At 39.8% G+C, this 20,618-nt stretch overlaps 1 protein-coding gene across 1 annotated transcript in view; it reads right to left on the minus strand.

Annotated features, from left to right (window-relative positions):
- Positions 1–565: 565 nt before the first annotated feature.
- The window catches only part of LOC135226436 (uncharacterized), a 31,143-nt gene continuing 11,090 nt past the window's right edge, over positions 566–20,618 (minus strand). The window contains exons 2-4 of the mRNA XM_064265994.1: positions 18,131–18,296; positions 10,083–10,243; positions 566–7,955 (exon numbers count right to left, since the gene is read on the minus strand). Of these exons, the coding sequence (XP_064122064.1) occupies positions 7,872–7,955; positions 10,083–10,243; positions 18,131–18,296 (411 nt within the window). The 3' untranslated portion in view covers positions 566–7,871. The remainder of the gene's footprint in view (positions 7,956–10,082; positions 10,244–18,130; positions 18,297–20,618) is intronic.

The following is a 20,618-nucleotide window of genomic DNA, read 5'->3' on the forward strand; positions in this document are numbered from 1 at the left end:
TCTGATGTCTAGGCCAGTCCCTTACGACGCTCCTGATTGGCTGTTGATAAGCCAATCACAGGGCTGGAAACTCTCAGTCTCTCGAGAGAGTTCACACAGGCGGGATGTTTCACTTCTCCCGAGATACGTCTTTCAAAAGTATCCCTCAGGAAAGGTGGAGCATACATCCTGCCTATGAGAACTCCCTCGAGAAACTGAGAGTTTCCAGCCCAGTGATTGGCTCATCAACAGCCAATCATGAGCGTTGTAAGGGACTGGCTTAAGACATCAAATGCATGGTTAATATGAATCTACTATAGTTTAAGCTTTCTTTCCTCATCTTCCTGTACACTCTTTCTAGCTCTTTAGCACTTAGTATTTTTTCCCCCCAATTTGTAATAATATAAATTCAATGTTCGTCTGATGTCGTTAAGCATAACCTTATTAACACAAAAAAATGCGATGAATTTATTTTCCAAAATTCTGTATAAAATCTTTGAAGACATGCTAAGGTTTGATTCACCATATGAAAAAGAAATGAAAAATGATTTGCTGTTGGAAAAGGGCACTGGAAAAAATAAAACTGTGACCAGATAAAATTTAATTTAGAATGGATGCAATGAAACATTCCAAGATAAACTTACCAAGATACAACAGAAAGACAGAAATCCTTTCAATCATCATTACAAATATACAACCAGGACTTTTAATTAAGTAATTAGCAAATTTACATTACAAAAAATACAATATACAAAGTAGTTTGAGCCATGTAATAAAACCATGTAGTATCCTAGGCATATGTATGTATAAGCTCATCATCCCTTCAAAGCATTGAGGTTTTATACCAAAAGTCAATTAACCTTACATTGGGAATTGGCAAAGCTGCAGAGAATTAGTCAGAGGTGTCAGGATATCACATTGCCAATTATGAGAGACCTATACATCTCCTACTCAGGAACAGTCTTTTAGGTAACTTACTGAGCTTTAATCATGCTCTTCATAAGGTGAGATTAATTTAGTTTTTGACATTTATTTTGCCGTTAAATGATGTGCATATGTTTCCACTGCCACTGGCTTTGTTGGCATACCACTTTGGGGGTTGTCCCAGATGAATATTCACACATATCCAAAAATATCAATGTGTGGTTTAAAGCTACTTTAATACTTTAAAAATACAATTTCTGTTGCACTTCATAAAACATAACTCAAAAATCACTAGCTTAATAATGAGGTACTAAATTTTTCACAAGTACTTCAAAATCTCCTTGACAACCCATGTATGCAATCAGTACTACTAGAAATTAATTGAATAAAAATATTAATATTATGACTATAATTATGATCCTTTACTATTCAAGTTGATCCATATAGGTACATCAAACCAAGCTGATAACACAGTCAGCAACTCATCACCAATAGTATGTATGTTACATACTGAAAGTTAGACGTGGCAAAATTTAACACACAGTTATAAACAATTACTTTTACCAGCTCCGAACTAAACTGACATTTTACTATAACCTTTAAAAAAAAGATTAGCAATAAGGTTCAATACAAAAATAAGAGACCTCTAGACCAGCTAAAAAGACTGTACATTCAGTTCGCTTCCAGTCAACCACACTTACATCTATGTTAAGATCATTAAGAAACCTAAACCAATGGATCAAGTAAAAAATCTGTTGGGTATTATTTATTAGTATAAGTAAACATTTTTTGGAAATATAGTAACCCTTTTGTCAGGCAGCAAGAAGGTTAAACATGCCTAATGACTTGGAACCTAAATGAGAAGTTGAAAATATTCTTAAAAATTCCTTAAGACAGCTGCAACCCTATTTTCTTTGCTTCAACCGTTACCCCTGGTCCAGTGCAGTGTGTAGACCAAATGCTCAGTTGTCATACATAGTATAAAAGGCAATGGCAGTTCTTTGAAAGATGATGACCTAACCATGGTGGGTCTTAAAGGGACCTGATGAAGAGGGATAATTGCATCATTGTGAAGAATTACTGTTTCTGCAAAGAAATCCTTTGGGAATGCAGGAATGAGTGAATGTCTGATTAAAGTTTTATGGTAAAGTGGTAATGTTAAGATTTTTACTAAGCCTTTCTCCATGAGTAAACCCACTTGAAGCACTCACCCACTTGAAGCATAACCCAATCATTTAAAAATGCAGTTAAAAATTATTAATAAATAAATACTTTTGCAAAAACAAAGTAAAGGGCATTTTGTATGTACACTTGACTGCACTAACTCAACAATTATCTTAAATTTCTTTAATAAGAGGAGTCACATTACTGAACTCCCACTGCAGCTGCCAAGTAGATTTCTTCTCAAATGAAGGGTTGAAAAATGGAGCAAAGTAGTTCAAATTGTTGGACAAAGGGCAACACAATAAAACTGAGAGTAATAGAGCTGGGACAGAAAGGTCACTAAAAAAATTTGAGTACCATCCATAATGTGCTATGCAAGGCACATAATAACTGGGGACCAATTCAGGAACAAATAAGATACAGGTATTATACATCAGTAACACAATGCATTTAGTACATAAAAATTGCAAAAGCAAGCAAAATAAATCATTTTTTCAAATATGCTGTCAGCCAAAGTAGTAACCATGGCACTAACATAATGTACAAGTAATAAAAATAGCAAGCACATCCCTACACAATAAGAATTCAGGATATCAAGGACAAAAGGCATACAAGTTAGAAATGATTAAGTTCACAATCCTTCTTCCTCTCATACATATTGCAGAGTGGCATCCAATCTCAGTGTGAATAACTTGTTCACTACCACATACCAATCATTTGGGTCATATATAAATTAATTAAGGGGAGCTAATGTGCCAGTTTGCTAAAACGTTCACGCTGTTATACTGTACAGCAAAATCTGATAGCATACTTTACTACTGTATGCCAGAACGATAAAACAATCCGTGCACTTCTGATAGGCCAATAGATCACCACCAAAAATAGTATTAGTGCAATAACCTAAGTTTAAAAAATGGCAAATGATAGTAAATAAGGTCAGAAATACATGTGAACAAAACAATACACATCAAGTGCATTAAATGTATAAAAAAAAAAAAAATTTGATACCAATAACTACTTCATATCAACTGCTCAGGAGTAATGGCACACATGCTATTATTATTATTAAGAGGGCTTAGTTTTTCCAGACCTCTGAGTCCCAAGTAGACTCTTCTCGGGCTGGTTCTCAGGGATCAATCCTGAGAAGAAGAAGAAGAAGAAGAAGAAGAAGAAGAAGAAGAAGAAGAAGAAGAAGAAAAAAAAGACTATTTGAGAAACCTGCCTTATTTGAAAAATTTATGATGTTATTAATTGAAAAATCCCTGCTTTCAGCAAGAATACTTTTCATTTTTGAATTCCGTAGATAAATAGATCTTTGCTGGGTCCAACTTGGGCACTCAACAAGTAAATGGGTGTTTGACATCTGTCTATTGGGTCAGCATGTGGTGTTGACATTAAGTGACCATGCGAGAATTTTGTGTGTCCTATACGGAGCCTTGCTAGGATCACCTCTTTCGATCTTTCCTCCTGGGAGGATGTCCTCCATGCATACACTTCAGTTTTAATTTTTTAAAGTTTATTTGTTGTTGGCACTGAGGCCCATTCTCTTTTCCAATCCTCGTACACATGCACTCCTACCACAAACATATCCTACATATTACAGTATTTAAGGATTATAAAATCATACAAAAGCCTGAACCAAGCAATATGTGAACATTAAACCAATGTAAAAGACTCAGGATTATATGAAAAGCCATATTGCACATTTGTCAGTGACCAGACTGAAAGTAATGTGAATGTGTAAGCAAGGAAAATGAAACTTTCCTGGTGGTAAGTGTCCTTAAATAGCAACCTTGCTACAGTTTGAGATACACACACTTCCATCTATCACATTCTTCAAGGAATATTTTCTTGAAAGAGCAAAAGTAATACAAAATTCTGTAATTTTCCAATAAACAAGTCGATTTCAGCATATCACAGAATAAACTATTCACAAATGACTCACTTACACTCATTCAAGACCTAAAACTACTACTGAAATCTTTTTAAACTCCTAATACACCACCTCAAAAGACAATATTCATTGGTGATTTTATGAACTATCCAACAGAATGATTGGGGGAAAAAGACAGCTATAACAAATCTTGAAAAAAGAAGTTTGAGCTTACTCGATTCTTTCAATTGTGACTGTCTGCCATACAAACAGAACAGACAACTTCAGCCACAAGCTGTTTAGCCTTTCCTTACATTAGTATATTTCAAGTCTTCACATGATGAATACGCAATCCTGAGCTAAAGAAAGGACGATCTTATGCCTAACAAGCTTTTATGATCATAGCTCTGTACGATATTCAAATTATCATTAGATAAAAAAATAATCACTTAACAAAACTGGATGCACAAGAGGAAATGAATGCTGTCCTGGAAAATAAGTAAAACAAACCACTGTGGCTCATATAAAAGTCCATTAAAACATTTTGCTTTTTACCCGTGCTTTGTACATAAATACATATGAACAGTAAATAAGCAAAATGACAAAGCAACTAAGATAACATATTTCAAAATACATTATATAATGAGGTACTCCAAGATAATTTTGTTTAATGTGTGTAACAATTTATTTTAATTAGAAGTATTCCTAATTTTCATATTTTTTCACATTACATTACGTATTTTCAACCGGTGGTTAATACTGTTACAAATGCTGGTATATTCCAGGATCTTAGAAGCATATTGGAGACTTTTATGATCGCTTCAAAGACAATTTACACTTATGTCATGCTTCTAGAAACATTTATTGTATTACAAATCATAAAAAGCAGCTCTAACATCATTCTGACTTTAAAGGTTTCTTGACTATGAAACAATTACCTCATGAATTAACCTTTAATGACAGAATATTCATGTTTAGCTAGCTGCCTCAACAGACAAAATTGACACATTTCTCAAGTGAGTACAGTAATCTCAAGTAACCAGGCATTTAACATGCCGATATATATATATTTTGTTTAATATATATGTGCTGGCCTTGATGTTCACTGCAAAATACCTATCAGTAAAGTCTTAAGCTTTTTACCTATCCATAGAATCCTGGGTACGGGTTTCCTAAATGTTGTAACTGCTCTCATCCTGGGAATCAATATCTACCCAAAAAGTCTCTTAGGTAGTGCTGAATCTAAAGCAATTGATTACATTTACTTCAACTAGAATTCTGACTTTCAGGAATGGAGAAGCACAAGTAAAATCCAACAATGGAGGATTTAGATTTTATAGAGCAAAGATGAGGTATTCTGTTCTTAATAAAGTTCTTAAATTTATGAATGCCGTCTCTTGCATAGCTTCCTGTGCTCCTATAATTATGGCATCAGTTCTTGTCACTAGTGTTTCCTGTACTTTGATTACCCCTGGAAGATTGTTGCTAATGGAAGAGCTAATGGATCAACCAAAAAATAAATGAACATACAAAGCTTGCAGTCCTCCAGGTGTGTTAAGAAACACAAAGAATACATAAATAGCTTTAAGAAGCAGTGTAGAAATATGAACTGTACTCCAGTTACTTTATAGTAACTCAGGAAAAACTACAGAAACTAAAGATAGAATTATAGAGATCAATTCTATTAGAAAGTGGCAGAAAATACTAAATTATCTGTATGATATTACCATATGAACGTCACTACAACCTCAAACTTGGGCTGGTCAAAACATGCATACAACCAAAATATAAAAGCTATGATTCATAAGTACAATGAACTAGAAAAAAAAGCAATTTGTTTCATTACTATGCCAGCTCTCTCCAATAATGCAAGGCTGAACAAAACTAAGATTTCATGAAACTATCAGATAACAATCCAATTGCAATGCAGGTCAAAAAGAGCATTGGACTATGCAGTGAGCTAAGGCTCTTCCTGTCAGCATGAATAAACCACTAAAATTTTAATTGACTGAGGCACCTGGCTATCAATTCTTCTCTGGCCACTAGGCACTAAACAGAGCAAATAACCACAATTACAACTCCATTAATACTACCATTGTACTACAATGATCCTGCCTTAGCCTAACAATTAGTATAAAAATCTATATCATTTACCAATCATATCACAGCTATGTACAACAACTTGACATTATGACTGTCAAAGTAGTGTCATTGTTTTTCAACCTGATTTTAAACCTGACTCTGTAATAAAGAAGCCTGGCAGTGTCTGACATGGAAACTTGCCTTATTCCTAAGATTATTAGGGAAGCTCTCTTTTGTTTGTTGTGTCTGTTCAAAATGTTATAGTCGAAGTACCAGATGTCTCTGAAACTATACGTAATACGGCAGGAAACTCTAATTTCATTGAAAATTCATATTTAACAAGCTCATCAATCTTTATGACATAAAATATCAAGAACTTCTTTATATGACATAGTACACTGCTCTACTTTATTAAGAAAATTTACCCTCTCTTTTACTGTCCTATAATAATGCTGCAACATTTCAAATTAAACAAGTCCATAAATGCTGTAATGTATTGTATTTTAAGCATTATCACTCAATGTGAAACCAGTTAACTACATGAACATATTACAAATATCTGGCAACCAAGAAAGCCTCCTACTCACTGACCCCTTTCTGATCAAAACTACTGACCAAACGCTCAGTTATAGTTCAATCTATCTTGCTGCCGATGTTTCATTTCCTACTATAGCCTTGAGCTGGCCATTCCTTCAAACTAAACTTCATAGTTAAGAATCATATACCCAGCCAGGAAATGTTCTGATAAAATTCACCATTCCAAGCCCTGGGGAACTTTGCAAGTGTGACGACCAGTTAACTTTTCTATCCCGTGAAAAATCTTAAAATAGCATTTCTGAGGTTGATATTGATATGAGATCCCATAGAGTTGTCTGCAACACTCTTCTTACCTACGAGTGTCCCATGTAAAAGTATTGCTAATAACAACTGTCTTGTGCAACTATAATAAAAGTAATTTTTAAAGCAGTGCATTGATGTCAATCATTTCTTGCAATGTTTCACCTTGAGGATATCACTCACTATTCACTAACACATTTTCGATACTGGGTAAGCAAGTCACCAACTGGTTTCACCATACATACTTCACAGTACAGATACAAGTTTCCGCTTCTTTGAAACTGGGAATGGAATATCTAAGGTTCAATGAGGGCCAGAAGTAGGCTAATTTACAGGTAATGAATCTCTAAGAAAAATTCATTTTTATTTTAAGAACTTCCTTAACAACCTTGGATATGCATATGTATTCCTCGTGGTCAGATCCCAGATGCTAACATTACACTCAGAATATTACAAGATGCTGCATTCATCTGTTCTGGGGTCATTAATAAGTCAAAATTCTTATGAGTGGTTAGAAAATCTCCCTCTTAAGGACACTGTATGAATCAGTGAAATGAGTAACAAAATTCTTTATATCATAAATACATGGTAAATGGCATTTACCAAGTATCTTCCTCCTGGGGCTACAAGGTTGCCTTAGGAAGAAATGACAAAATCTTACTCTTTCAAGGATAAGTTACAAATCAGCTGACTGATCAAACAGTTAGTAATAATTTATTAGTAAACTGACTGGAACTTTGTATCACTGAAAACAAAATCTTACACTAAGTATCTCACAGAATTCTTTATTATGAACATACGGGTACGTATACATAATCACAATACTGTACTATTCAAATATCACACAATAAAAAAATTGCTAAAGAGTAACTTATTCAATATCAACACCCAATTCTCACAGCCATATTCAAAATAATCACAGAAAAATGCAAATCTGTAAAGTCAATAACCTCTAAATTACCTCTCCCAAATCAATATGAAACACTCACAAACCTATTAAACATGAAGAGCTTCACCCTAGATTTACTACTGCTTTTTTACTTTCTTGTGTAGCTGTTGGATTCAGTTCTGGAGGTAGCCATCCTCCTGCCACAAGCTGAAAAAAAAAAGAAAAAGTATCAAGTAAGCTAAAAGTGATATACAACTAAAGAAATGTTAATTCACACTCATACCTGAAACATCAAAGGTTGCAATATTGCAAACACAGTGGACCTCCATATTTGCGGGAGATGCATACTGACCAACCCCCCCCCCCCCCCCCCCCCGAATAGCTAAAATCCAAGAATACTTAAAACCCCTCTAAAAATGATTATACCAGAATATTTTAATGGGTATATATGATACACAAAGAAATCTGTGAATAGCCTAGTCCGCAAATCTTGAGAATGCGAATATGTGGCGTCCACTGCATTTCAAATACAAAACACACAGCACACTCATGATACCTTCCAAGTTACATTTGATCCAAAATATAAAAGTCCAATGGGACAATTACGTAAAAATATCTGCACACAAAACAATAATTATAATTAACAATTTTTTTATGCTACAAAATTATATAATACTTCAATCCCTGTCCAAAAATAGGACACTTAGGCAACACTACTGCATATTTGCAGATGGATCCAATGGCCCCCAGCAGCAGTTAACCTAATTCTTCTTGTCTTGATTACATGATGATCATTAGGAAGTGAGAGAAGGTACAGGTAAATACAGAAAGAAGAGATCTTACTGTTAAAAAGAAAAATAAATTAATAAATGGAAAAATGTATTTAAATGCAAAGAGAACAGCATTAGGGTAGTAATACATTGCATCTTTGTTTGAATTTGAAAGTTCCAACTGAATGACATCCTCAGGGAGACTTCCTCAGTCCAATGGTGAGAGGAATAAAGGACCTCTGGAACTGAGAAGTTCGACAGCGAGGCACGTTTACTGCAGATTGGTGGTGCTGTTTAGTGAATCTGGTTGCTCTCAGTAGGAAAAATGGATTAGGGATTAATTGCGGATGTGAAAGATATCTGTTGAAATACCTTGTGAAAAAGCGACAAACAAGAGACCATCTGTTGATGGTCCAAGTCATAAAAATGAGGAAAAATGAGGAAACAGAAACCTACCATCATGTACCACTCTATCTAAAAGAAAAATATCTGGCAGAAGCCCACATCTACACAGGAGAACAGTACTATTCTAGTAAAGGAAGCACAAATAACCTACAAAATGTTGCACTGATTTTATCACTGTTATAAATACATGATGCCTTACGAGAAGAGCCTTTATTAGGCTCAGAGGTCTGGATAAACTAATCCTTTATAATTATAGTTAATTTCAAACAATACCTAACTTTCATGCGCCATTTGCAGAAACTTTCATTAGATGTTTGTCTTAAGTAAGATGTGAGTCAAAAGTTACATCTAGAATAGTTAAAGCTCCAGAATCATTCAGCTAAGTCCAATCCATCTGAAGGAGAGGATGGGGTGGAAAATCTATACAAGATCTGTTAATCAATAGTGTTTTCATTTTACTGGGGCTCAGTCTCATACCCCACCCACTAAACCTATTGCTACTAAACCAATCACCGATCTGGTCCATGTCCCAACTGAGGCTGAGGGCAGCTTCATTTCTCATAATTGGAGGAGTTTAGGTATTGAGATATTTTCAAACAAAGTGTAAAGGATGTGAAGTGGCAAAATTATCCACTTGAAGTGACAAATACTATATGTTACTCAATATACAAAAACAAAATATGGAATTAATTTTGAACTAACTAAAGAAAATTTTACAAACATGAATAAATAGTTAGCTATAAATAGTGAACCATTGAAAATACAAAAGCCTACAACAAAATGTGGAAACCCTAAAAAGACTGCACAAGATGGCAGATCCCATGGAAGATTAAACGCTTAGTAGAAGTAACAAGGAACTAACAACATTAGGCATTCCAAACACTTATTATTGAAAATATTTGTAAAATTGTAATAAAAAAGTAATACACATAGGAATGGGTTTTGCTGGCCATTAAGAACATGTCAGACACAGTGACTAGCACACCACTGGAAGGCCAGTGGACTGAAAATGCATGAGCTGCCAGCTGGAACTGGAATGCACACTGCTCTTATAAAGAATGGAACTGATGAAGTAAATGTGCTTTTTTACTTGCAAATGCACTTTAAACTTATTCAATACACAGGTTAAAATTAAGGATGACTTTGACAGTAATCTTACCAATATATCTGTAGAAACACTAGGAACACTGTACTGCTCACACCAGGATTTGAGTAACTTGTAGCGAGTGGCAGGATCCAGCAAATCAGCATCTCTATAAGATCCCTCTAAAATGACCTTCTTCACTTTTCCGTTCACTTCCTCATATATCACCTCTAGCCCTGTGAACAGAATAGGAATTCCCATATGAAGTACATATAAAGAATCAATTCCTCCTATGCTATAACACAAAAGTAACACAAAAATTAATACAGTAAAAATGATATTGTTAGTATACAATAAAGTTTTGTACATACTTACTTGGCAGATATATACTTAGCTTATGTCTCTGTCGTCACGACAGAAAATTCAAAACTCGCGGCACACGCTACAGGTAGGTCAGGTGATCTACCTTACCCGCCGCTGGGTGGCGGGTGTAAGAACCAGTCCCCCTTTCTTGTCAGATTTTTTCTTCCACCTGTCTCCTGAGGGGAGGCTGGGCGGGCCATCAATCGTATATATCTGCCAGGTAAGTATGTACAAAACTTTATTGTATACTAACAATATCATTTTTGTACATGAACTTCCCTACCAGATATATACTTAGCTGATTGACACCCTTGGTGGAGGGAAAGAGACACATACTCACCTAGAAAGTGGGGACAACACATGTTAAAGGAATAAAATATATACCCTTGGTTCTTACCTGATCTAGGCAAAAGACTTCATAGTTACTGTCTATTAGTGTGCGTTGCCTAAAGAGTTTCAGCGAGGGCGTGACCTGTAGCTGAAGAACTCTTTGGGTCTACCAATGGGAACTGAGTCCACTTACTTGGCAGAATCCAAACAGGGTCTGGTCAATGGGGAACAACCCGCTTACGTGACAGAGCCTATCACTACCAAACGCAAGGAGCCTCAAGCACAACCGATCACCTAACCAATTACAAATATTAGTATACGAAAGAAGGAGCTGCCTCCTGCAACCTCCTTCGTACAACCAAAAAACTCAATATCAAAAACTAACAGGGAAAAAGATTAAAAAGGATGTGTTTCAGCTCCCTGCCCCAGCACTGAATCCGCCGATACGTAAGGGCCTAGCCCAAAACACTTTTCATGGCCTTCATGAGGTTTTGCAATGACATGTTCTTCTTGAAAGCCAAAGACGTCGCGATGGCCCTTACTTCGTGCGCCTTGACTTTCAGAAGACTAAATTGTTGCTGATTGCACGATGTGTGGGCTTCTCTAATAACATTCCTGATAAAAAATGAGAGGGCATTTTTAGATAAGGGCCTACTGGGGTCCCTTACTGAGCACCAGAGATTGCTTGCATTAGCACCAAGTCTTCTCTTCCTCTGAAGATAAAATTTCAGGCTTCTCACTGGGCAAAGAGATCTCTCCTCTTCTGTCCCAACTAAGGAGGATAAGCTTTTAATTTCGAAGCTCCTGGGCCACGGTGAAGATGGGTTTTCATTCTTGGCTAGGAAAGCCGGAAGAAAAGAGCAAACCGCGGAGCCTCCTTGGAAACCTACCTCACCTTCTAGAGCCTGCAGCTCGTTGACTCTCTTCGCTGAAGCTAACGCACAGAGAAAAAGAGTCTCCATCGAGAGGTCTCTGAACGAAGCTGTATGGGGAGGTTCGAATTTTGAGGACCTCAGGAAGAGAAGTACGACATCTAGATTCCAGCTAGGGACTAAGCAAGAGGTTCTTTTAACTGTCTCAAACGATTTGATTAAGTCATGGAGGTCCTTATCTTCGGATATGATTAATCCTCTGTGACGAAAAACTGAAGAAAGCATGCTCCTGTAGCCCTTGATGGTAGAGACTGCTAACCCGCATTTTTCTCTCAGGAAGAGAAGGAAATCTGCTATCTGAGTCACAGAGGTACTGGAGGAGGAAACTTTATGAGTCCTGCACCAACGTCGAAAAACATCCCACTTCGACTGGTAGACTCTGGAGGTGGAAGGTCTACGTGCATTGGCAATAGCCCTTGCAGACTTTGCCGAAAAGCCCTTAGCTCAGACGAGACTCTTGATAGTCTGAATCCAGTCAGACTGAGAGCGGGGAGGTTCTTGTGAAACCTGTCGAAGTGGGGCTGTTTGAGCAGATCGACTCTTAGTGGAAGGGATCTTAGAACATCCACCAGCCATTCCAGTACCTCTGTGAACCAGTCGTGGGCGGGCCAGAACGGAGCTATCAAAGTCATCCTCGCTCCTTCTGAAGCTGCGAACTTCCTTAACGTTTCCTCTAGAATCTTGAAAGGCGGGAACGCGTAAAGATCCAGGTTTTTCCAATCCATCAGGAATGCATCTATTGCCACAGCTCTTGGGTCCGCAATAGGGGAGCAGTATAGATCTATCCTTGCATTCCTGGAGGTCGCAAAGAGATCGAGATGGGGCCTGCCCCACGTCCTCCACAGCTCCTGGCATACGTCCGAGTGCAGAGTCCACTCTGAGGGAAGGACTTGATTCCTTCTGCTTAGCAGATCCGCTCTGACATTTCTTTCTCCCTGTACGAACCTGGTGAGAAGACTTATCTTCCTCTCCTCCGACCACAGGAGGAGCAATCTCGCTGTCTCATACAGGGAGAAAGAGTGAGTCCCCCCGTTTCCGAATGTAAGCCAGGGCTGTGGTGTTGTCCGAGTTGATCTGAACTGACTTTCCCTTTACGAGGGGTTCGAAGGTTTTGAGAGTGAACCAAATCGCTGTTAGCTCTTTCCTGTTGATGTGCCAGGACACCTGATCCCCCATCCAGGTGCCTGACACTTCTCTCGACCCGAGAGTAGCTCCCCAACCTATGTCCGATGCGTCTGCATATAACACTAGGCTGGGGCTCCGAACATGCAAGGAAAGGCCTTCCTTGAACCGGAGAGGGTCTAGCCACCAACGGAGATCCTCCTTTACCACTTGCGAAATCTTGAACGCAAAGTCTAGACCTTGAGATCTTCGGTTCCAGTTCCTCGTCAGGAAGAACTGTAGGGGTCTGAGGTGCAACCTCCCTAGAGAAACGAATTGCTCCAGCGAGGAGAGTGTCCCCAACAGACTCATCCACTCCCTCGCTGTGCATACATCTTTCTCTAGAAAGGTTGCGACATCCTCCGCACATCGGGTTATCCTCTCTGGGGAAGGATACGCCCAAAAAACCTGAGAAGCCATCAGAATCCCCAGATAGATACGATTTTGACTGGGGATTAGCTGTGACTTCTCGAAATTCACTAGCAAACCCAGAGAAGCTGCTAGATTCAACGTTAAACGTAAGTCCTCCAGACATTTCTCCTTGGACTTGGCCCTGATTAGCCAATCGTCCAAGTAGAGGGAAATCCTCACTCCCTCGAGATGAAGCCACTGAGCGACGTTCTTCATCAGCCCTGTGAAGACTTGGGGGGCTGTGGAAAGGCCGAAGCATAGGGCCCTGAACTGAAAAACGTTCCCTCCCCACATGAATCTTAGAAATTTGCGTGACGAAGGATGGACCGGCACGTGGAAGTAAGCGTCCTGAAGGTCCAGTGACACCATCCAGTCCCCGGGACAAAGAGCTGCTAAGACTAATGAAGTCGTCTCCATAGCGAACTTCCTCTTCTTCACAAAGACGTTCAGGGCGCTTACGTCCAGAACCGGCCTCCATCCTCCTGAGTTCTTGGGAACAAGGAACAGACGGTTGTAGAAACCCGCGGAAAGAGGGTCCTCTACCATCTCTATTGCCTCTTTCTCCAACATCAGCTCTACTGCAAGAGCGAGGGCTTGATTCATGAGAGGGTCTTTGTATTTGGCCACCAGCTCCCTTGGTGTGGTGTGGTGGTCTGCAAAATTCAGAAGTCTGGCACCCACAGTTGTCTGGAGGACACGAGAGCTATTTTTTGGCCCTAATAGACCGAGAGAAGGTCCTTCCTCTTCTAGGTGGTCTCGAACCTCTGGAGGAAGAAGTGCGGGACGAAGGGCCTCCTTGAAAGGGCTCTTGCCTACTCTGAGTGTCCTTCGTTTTCTGCTGGAACGAAGGTTTCGGGATCCTAGCAGAACGAGCCAGCATATCCTGCGTTGCTTTTGCTGACAACGAGCTGGAAATGTCATTGATTATTTTCTTCAGGAAGAGTTGCGGAGAAAGTTGAGAGTACAACAAGGAAGTTCTCTGTGCATGGGAAACAGCCTTGGTAAGAAAGGAGCAGAAAACCGCCCTTTCCTTTACTACTCCTGCGCCAAAAAGGGAAGCTATCTCCCCGGATCCGTCTCTCACTGCCTTGTCCATACAAGACAGCACCGCGTGAAGGTCTTCAGGAGAAAGAGTCCTCTTAGCCATGACTCCAAGGGTCCAGTCAAGAAAGTTAAAAACTTCTAAGACCCGGAACATTCCCTTCAGAAGGTGATCTAACTCGCTCATACCCCACGTCGTCTTCGCAGAATTAAGCGCCGAGCGACGTGCGGAATCAACCAACGAAGAGAAGTCCGAGTCTGCCGAAGAGGGAAGAGTCAGACCCAAGGGCTCTCCTGACTCGTACCAGAACCCCATCTTTCCCGTAAGTTTGGAAGGGGGAAAAGAAAATACGGTCTTCCCTTTCTCCTCCTTCGAGACCAACCAATCGTCGAAGTTCTTGAGAGCCTTCTTCATCGACACTGTCGGTTTCATCTTAACGACTGAAGACTTCTTAGCCGTATTGGTCATTGAAAATAAGGACGGAGGTGACGGAGGAGCAACGGCCGAAAGAGACTCCCCAAAATCTTGCAAGAGGAGGTCGGTCAGTCTCTTGTACGACGAAACTGAAGCATCCTTGGGCAAATCTTCCTCAGAATCCCCAAGATACTCTTCAGACGAATGACGCTAGAAGTTCTACTGCAAGGAGGAGAGCTTTTCCTCGGAGAGCGCCTACTGGGAGAATGTCCACTGGGAGAGCGCCTACATGGAGAGCGCTTACAGGGAGAGCGCCTACAGAGAGAGCGCCTACTTCGAGAGCGCCTATTAGGAGAGCGCCTACTTGGAGAGCGCCTACTAGGAGAGCGCCTACTTGGGGAGCGCCTACTAGCGGAAGCTCGCCTGTCGGAAGTAAAGTCTAAGTCCACAGATGAGCGCCTGGACAAGGGAGAGCACCTATCAGGCTCTCTGCGCCTGCTAAGCTCTTGGCGCCTGCCATCCTCAATACGCCTGCCAGGCTCTTGGCGCCTGTCAGACTCAAAACCCCTACCAGGCTCTTGACGCCGGCCACGGGGAGAAAAAACTTCCACGGAAGAGTCCCTGTTCGAAGCACGGCGCTTACAAGGCTCTGTGCGCCTATCCAATCGGGAGTGATCAAACGGAGAGGAATGCCTCCACTGGTGCCTACTAGGCTCTGAGCGCCCGTCAAAAGGAGAGCGGCTACCAGGCGAAGAACTCCTCCTTCGCTCCTGACGAGTACGAGGCTCTTGACGCCTGTCAAGCTCTTGACGCTTAACTGAAGAGGAGCGGAAATCCTGAGGAAAGCGCCTGTCAGGCTCCTTGCGCCTGACATGCTCAATACTCTTGCTGGGGAGAGAGAAGAGCCTACTCGGAGAGTGATCCCGAACATCAACCTGCACTTCTGACGTCCTACTACGAGGCTCAATAACTTCTCTGGCAGGAGGAGAGCGAGCAGAAGAGACGTTCTTTGACTTCTTCACCGGAAGCGAGGCGTCCTTCCGACGATGAGAAGACCCAGCAATAGAATCTGCTAAAGCCGCAATCTGCGCCTGCAGACCCGCCAAGATGCGCGCAGGAGACCTCTTGAATTCCTCTACAGGAGACGTAGTCCGAGACCGAACAGGAGAAGCGTAAATAGAAGAATTCTTGGCTCTCTTGCGTTCCCCTTCCGGTTCTTCCGCGAAGGATTCGGGGCTGGAAGGAAGGGCGCAAGGTGCTTTCCAGGGCCTCTTGAGAGGGTGAGACGACTCCGAGGCGCTCCATCTACGCTTAGGAGAAGGAGACGAAGATGACGAGAAACACTGGCGCAATAATTCCTTCTTGGCTCAATCCAAGGCAGCCTGGGAACGAGCAACAGGATCTGCCGAGGGGACGCCTGACCGGTGGGGGTTCTCCCTAACCTTCCTGCGGCTTTCGACTTTCCTCCTCCACTGGGTCTGGGAGTCTGGAAGAGGTCTAGGCCTGGATGCGTTAGTGAGCCGGTCAGACGCACCCTCCACTGCACTAGGGGCACTGCACTGATCACTTGCACTGTCACTCTTACCTTGTCGAGAGCGAGCGAAGCTCTCCTTACTCCTGATCGAGGCTCTCCCGGAAGCAACTTCCGAAAACGAATCTTCGGGTTCAAAGCTGGGCGCAGGGGCTGAAACAAGAGAAGGAACTACTTCTGCTACAGGGTTCTCAACATCCATTTCACTGACTCTAGATCTACTTGAGCTCCTTGAAGAAGCCTTGCGCGCCCTATCCTTCTCCAACTTCCGTAAATAAGAAGAAAGAGCCTTCCATCCATCTTCATCCAAACTCTCGCACTCTTTACAAGGGTTAACGAAAGAGCATTCATTCCCCCTACATACCATACATACGGAGTGAGGATCCAAAGCAGCCTTTGGAAGCCTCACTTTACAGTCACTCACTGAGCAAACTCCAAATAAAGAAGGTTTCTTAACCTCAGAATCATCCATGATTATTAATCCAGAGAAAAATCCAAAAGAAAATCCAAAAAACAATCCAAAAGCGTATGCCAAGCCAACAAATAAAGGGTACTTCACCAAAATCCAATTCGTCAGCAACGAGAAAGAATCTAACTATCGTAAGGACTGAACAACAGGTGTTGTCCAGCCGGCGACAGAAAAAAATCTGACAAGAAAGGGGGACTGGTTCTTACACCCGCCACCCAGCGGCGGGTAAGGTAGATCACCTGACCTACCTGTAGCGTGTGCCGTGAGTTTTGAATTTTCTGTCGTGACGTCAGAGACATAAAGCTAAGTATATATCTGGCAGGGAAGTTCATGTAGAAAACTTTAGTTTATTAACATTAGATAATGTGTGATATCAAACATGAGCCAGTAGAGATTTTGATTACTAATTAGAACTTTCACTAATGAAAACAATGTAAAGAAAGTATATATGTATGTCATTATATAATTAGGGATACTATTTCAATACTAAGGACAGACATATATAATTTGGGATGTTATTTCAATACTCTAGTGGCAGACATATATAATTTGGGATGTTATTTCAATACTCTAAGGGCAGACAGACTTAAAAACTTGCTTAATTAGAAAGTACTGCAATCTGCATGATGAGGACTGACATTATGTCAGAGTACACTCACACGTGAGCGCTTGGCTAAGTACATGTGCGTGCACATGCACACGCACACACATTTCCGTTCAATTCAAAAGCTTTGCTCTTAGTGGATTTGGGAAGATCAGAGGAACCTTAATTTTAGCAATAACTGACATTTTACAAAATCAAATACCTACTTCTAAAAAAAAATTAATATTGCATGCTTAATTAGTCTCAAACCACTGCTTTACTAACGCCAAGTACCTTCGTAAATGTGAAGGGAACTAATGTATGCAGTGGCACTGACTGGGATTCAGGAGGGAAACTTGGCATGGATTTGAGACAGCTGGAGGTAAATTGCCCTTAACTCAAAATCAATAAAAGATGATGTTGGTAGGCTGGTTCTGCCTATGAGGTAATAAAAATTGGAACTATCCTGTATTCTACCTAAGCAACTGCAAGGTGCAGTAAGATCTGAATTTTTTAAGATTTTAATCAATACAAGCTAAACCTTCTTTCCAGACCCTGTGAGAGCCTAATATATTTGCTAAGTGGTCTGCTTAAACTACCTAAAACTAATAATATTCTGCCAATTATGCAGATGTTTCAACTGCTTTTTTCCATATCTGAGCAAACTGCCACTACACACCACCTTTAAAAGCATTGGGAAAATATCAGTTTGAAATTACAACACCTGTATAAAAAAAAGAATCTGCAAGACAGCTGACTTTAAGCATCAAAATTTCTTGAACTTCTAAGATTTACAAACTAAGCAACACACAAACACAGCAACCTCGATTTTATAATACATGAGCAAGTCATCTACATTTCAAAACAAAAACAAACAACGACCTTACCGCAAGGAAGAACATCCTTCAGGCAAACTTTTTCAAGGCAGATATTGTAGAGAAAGCAAATTTTTCTTGTGAACTGGGTTTCTTTGTTGCCTGACCCAACTGATTTGAGTTTCCCAGCAGTTGACTCTACCGCAACAACAAGTCCTCTCAGGAGTACAGGTTGTGGCTGTGAAAGTACAAAGCAAATCATACAATGCACTTTAATAAAGATCAACATGAATGACATTAACACTTATGCTCATGACCCTTATAAACAATTACATCTATGGGAAGCAGCAGTGACTCAAGCGGTAAGTGTGAATACCTTTTTTCGTTCAAAGATGAGTAGCTCCAACAATTTTCGAGTAGACAGCTGAATTTGTTACAATTTTGCAACAAAATGAATTTTCTATACAATGGCATAAAAACATCTCCCGAAAATAACTATTACTTAGGTGGAATTATGAGTAGAAATTACAAGATACAAACAAATTTAACACTTTCTCCCCAAAAAACTTGCCAAAAAAATATTTGCGAAGTCTTCGTTTTTTATCCATAGCTACCCAGTTAAATTACCAAGTTATTGCAATGCAAAAAGTTGTAAGTAAAGTAGGGAAAATAAGAACAAGTGAATGAGCAAGTAGCATCACCTTTTCCATAATACAAGTAACATTCACCCACTCACTACGTGCAGAATAATCTCTATGAAACTTTTTTGTTTACATATGCATACCTCCAACAATTTTCAAGGTAGACTGCTTAATTTTATTTAATTAACAGCTAAATGATTGCTCTTTACAATAACATTAAAAAGTACCCAAAATAAGTTTATGTAGGTGAAATAAACAGTACAATTTATGAGATATGGGAAAATTTTGCATTTTCTGCCACAAAATGTTTGCCAGAAAATACATGTGTTAGAGCCTACCTAACATAATAATTCTCAATGCACTTTAATACATTTTTTATCAATTTGTTAATTGATTATTTTTATCCTTTTTAAACAAGTGAGATCTCTTCTTTCTTTATTCCCCTTAACTTCCTCTTAATGGACATCATATTCTTTGGAAACGTGAATTTCAAGTCAATGGACTCTGTAGGCTTGTTCCATATGAATAGGTTTATCTTCCGAATAATAAATGATAATTATCTTCTTAAATTTAAGCAATTTTATCATTGATGCACTTTGCACCATTCAAATAACCTACTTCCCATCTTTTCTAGCTACTTTGTGCTTCCAAATAATTTCTTTCCTCCCTCAACAGTGTAATGCCTGTAACTACGTAATAGTTACGGTCCATTCTTTCTACAGTTTCCTCCAAACACCTTGCCCTTAGCCTTCCTTCACTTGTTCCAACAGAGCTTTCTAGCCCCTTCCATGTCTGTACAGTGAACATATATCCCCATTATTTGATGACAATTTGTCTATTCGCTGTATTTTTCTATGAGAAATATTCACAAATTCCTGGTTTTTTTATCAATTTAATCATAAAATGATATTATGATACAATAAAGTTTTATACATACTTACCTGGCAGATATATACTTAGCTATTGACTCCGTCACGCCGACAGAATTTCGAATTTCGCGCACACGCTACAGGTAGGTCAGGTGATCCACCGCGCTGCCGCTGGATGGCAGGAATAGGAACCATTCCCATTTTCCATCAAATTTTTTCTTAAACCATCTGTCTCCTGAGGGGAGGATGGGTGGGCAATTAATTGTATATATCTGCCAGGTAAGTATGTATAAAACTTTATTGTATCATAACAATATCATTTTTATACATTCAACTTACCTGTCAGATATATACTTAGCTGATTCACACCATTGGAGGTGGGTAAAAGACAGCTAATAACTGATTTGAACAGAAATCACAACATTCGTTGTAGGCAATAATTAAATAAAACCTTGGTTCCTACCTGTTTAGACTGAAGACTTCATGATTAATACCCAGGAGTCTGCTTAGTCTCAAGAGCCTCAGCGAGAAATTGATCTATTGCTAAGAGTTCTTGTAGGTCTGCCAAAGGGGTCTTATCCACTTACTTGGCCGATCCTATAAGGGCTATGTCAAAGGGTTTCAATCCACTTATATGACAAGAACCTTTTTCTCTAAGGAGCACAATACCGATCCCGATCATCTTAACCTAACACCATATTATTTCTAAGATTGCAAGGAATCATCCCCGAACCCCTTGCAAACAACCAAAAAAACTCAAACACAATTATCTCACACATCACTTAATTACGAAATATAAAATCAAAATTTAAAATTTTTGTACAACCCCGCTTTCAAGACCTATTCAGAGCCTCCTACTGGCAAAAGCAACGGCCGCCTGTGCAACGTCAAGTGCTCATGCCAGCAGAAAACCTTGATACTGTCTCAAAAGGGAGGTTCATGTACAGATTTTAGACAAAGTCTTTAGTATAACTCCGCTTATAAGGCACATTCGCAGTTCCTTACTGACAAGGATAACGGCCGCCTGTGCGACAACTAGCACCCTTATTA

This window comes from Macrobrachium nipponense, chromosome 14, assembly GCF_015104395.2.
Source record: "Macrobrachium nipponense isolate FS-2020 chromosome 14, ASM1510439v2, whole genome shotgun sequence".
Lineage (NCBI taxonomy): Eukaryota > Metazoa > Arthropoda > Malacostraca > Decapoda > Palaemonidae > Macrobrachium > Macrobrachium nipponense.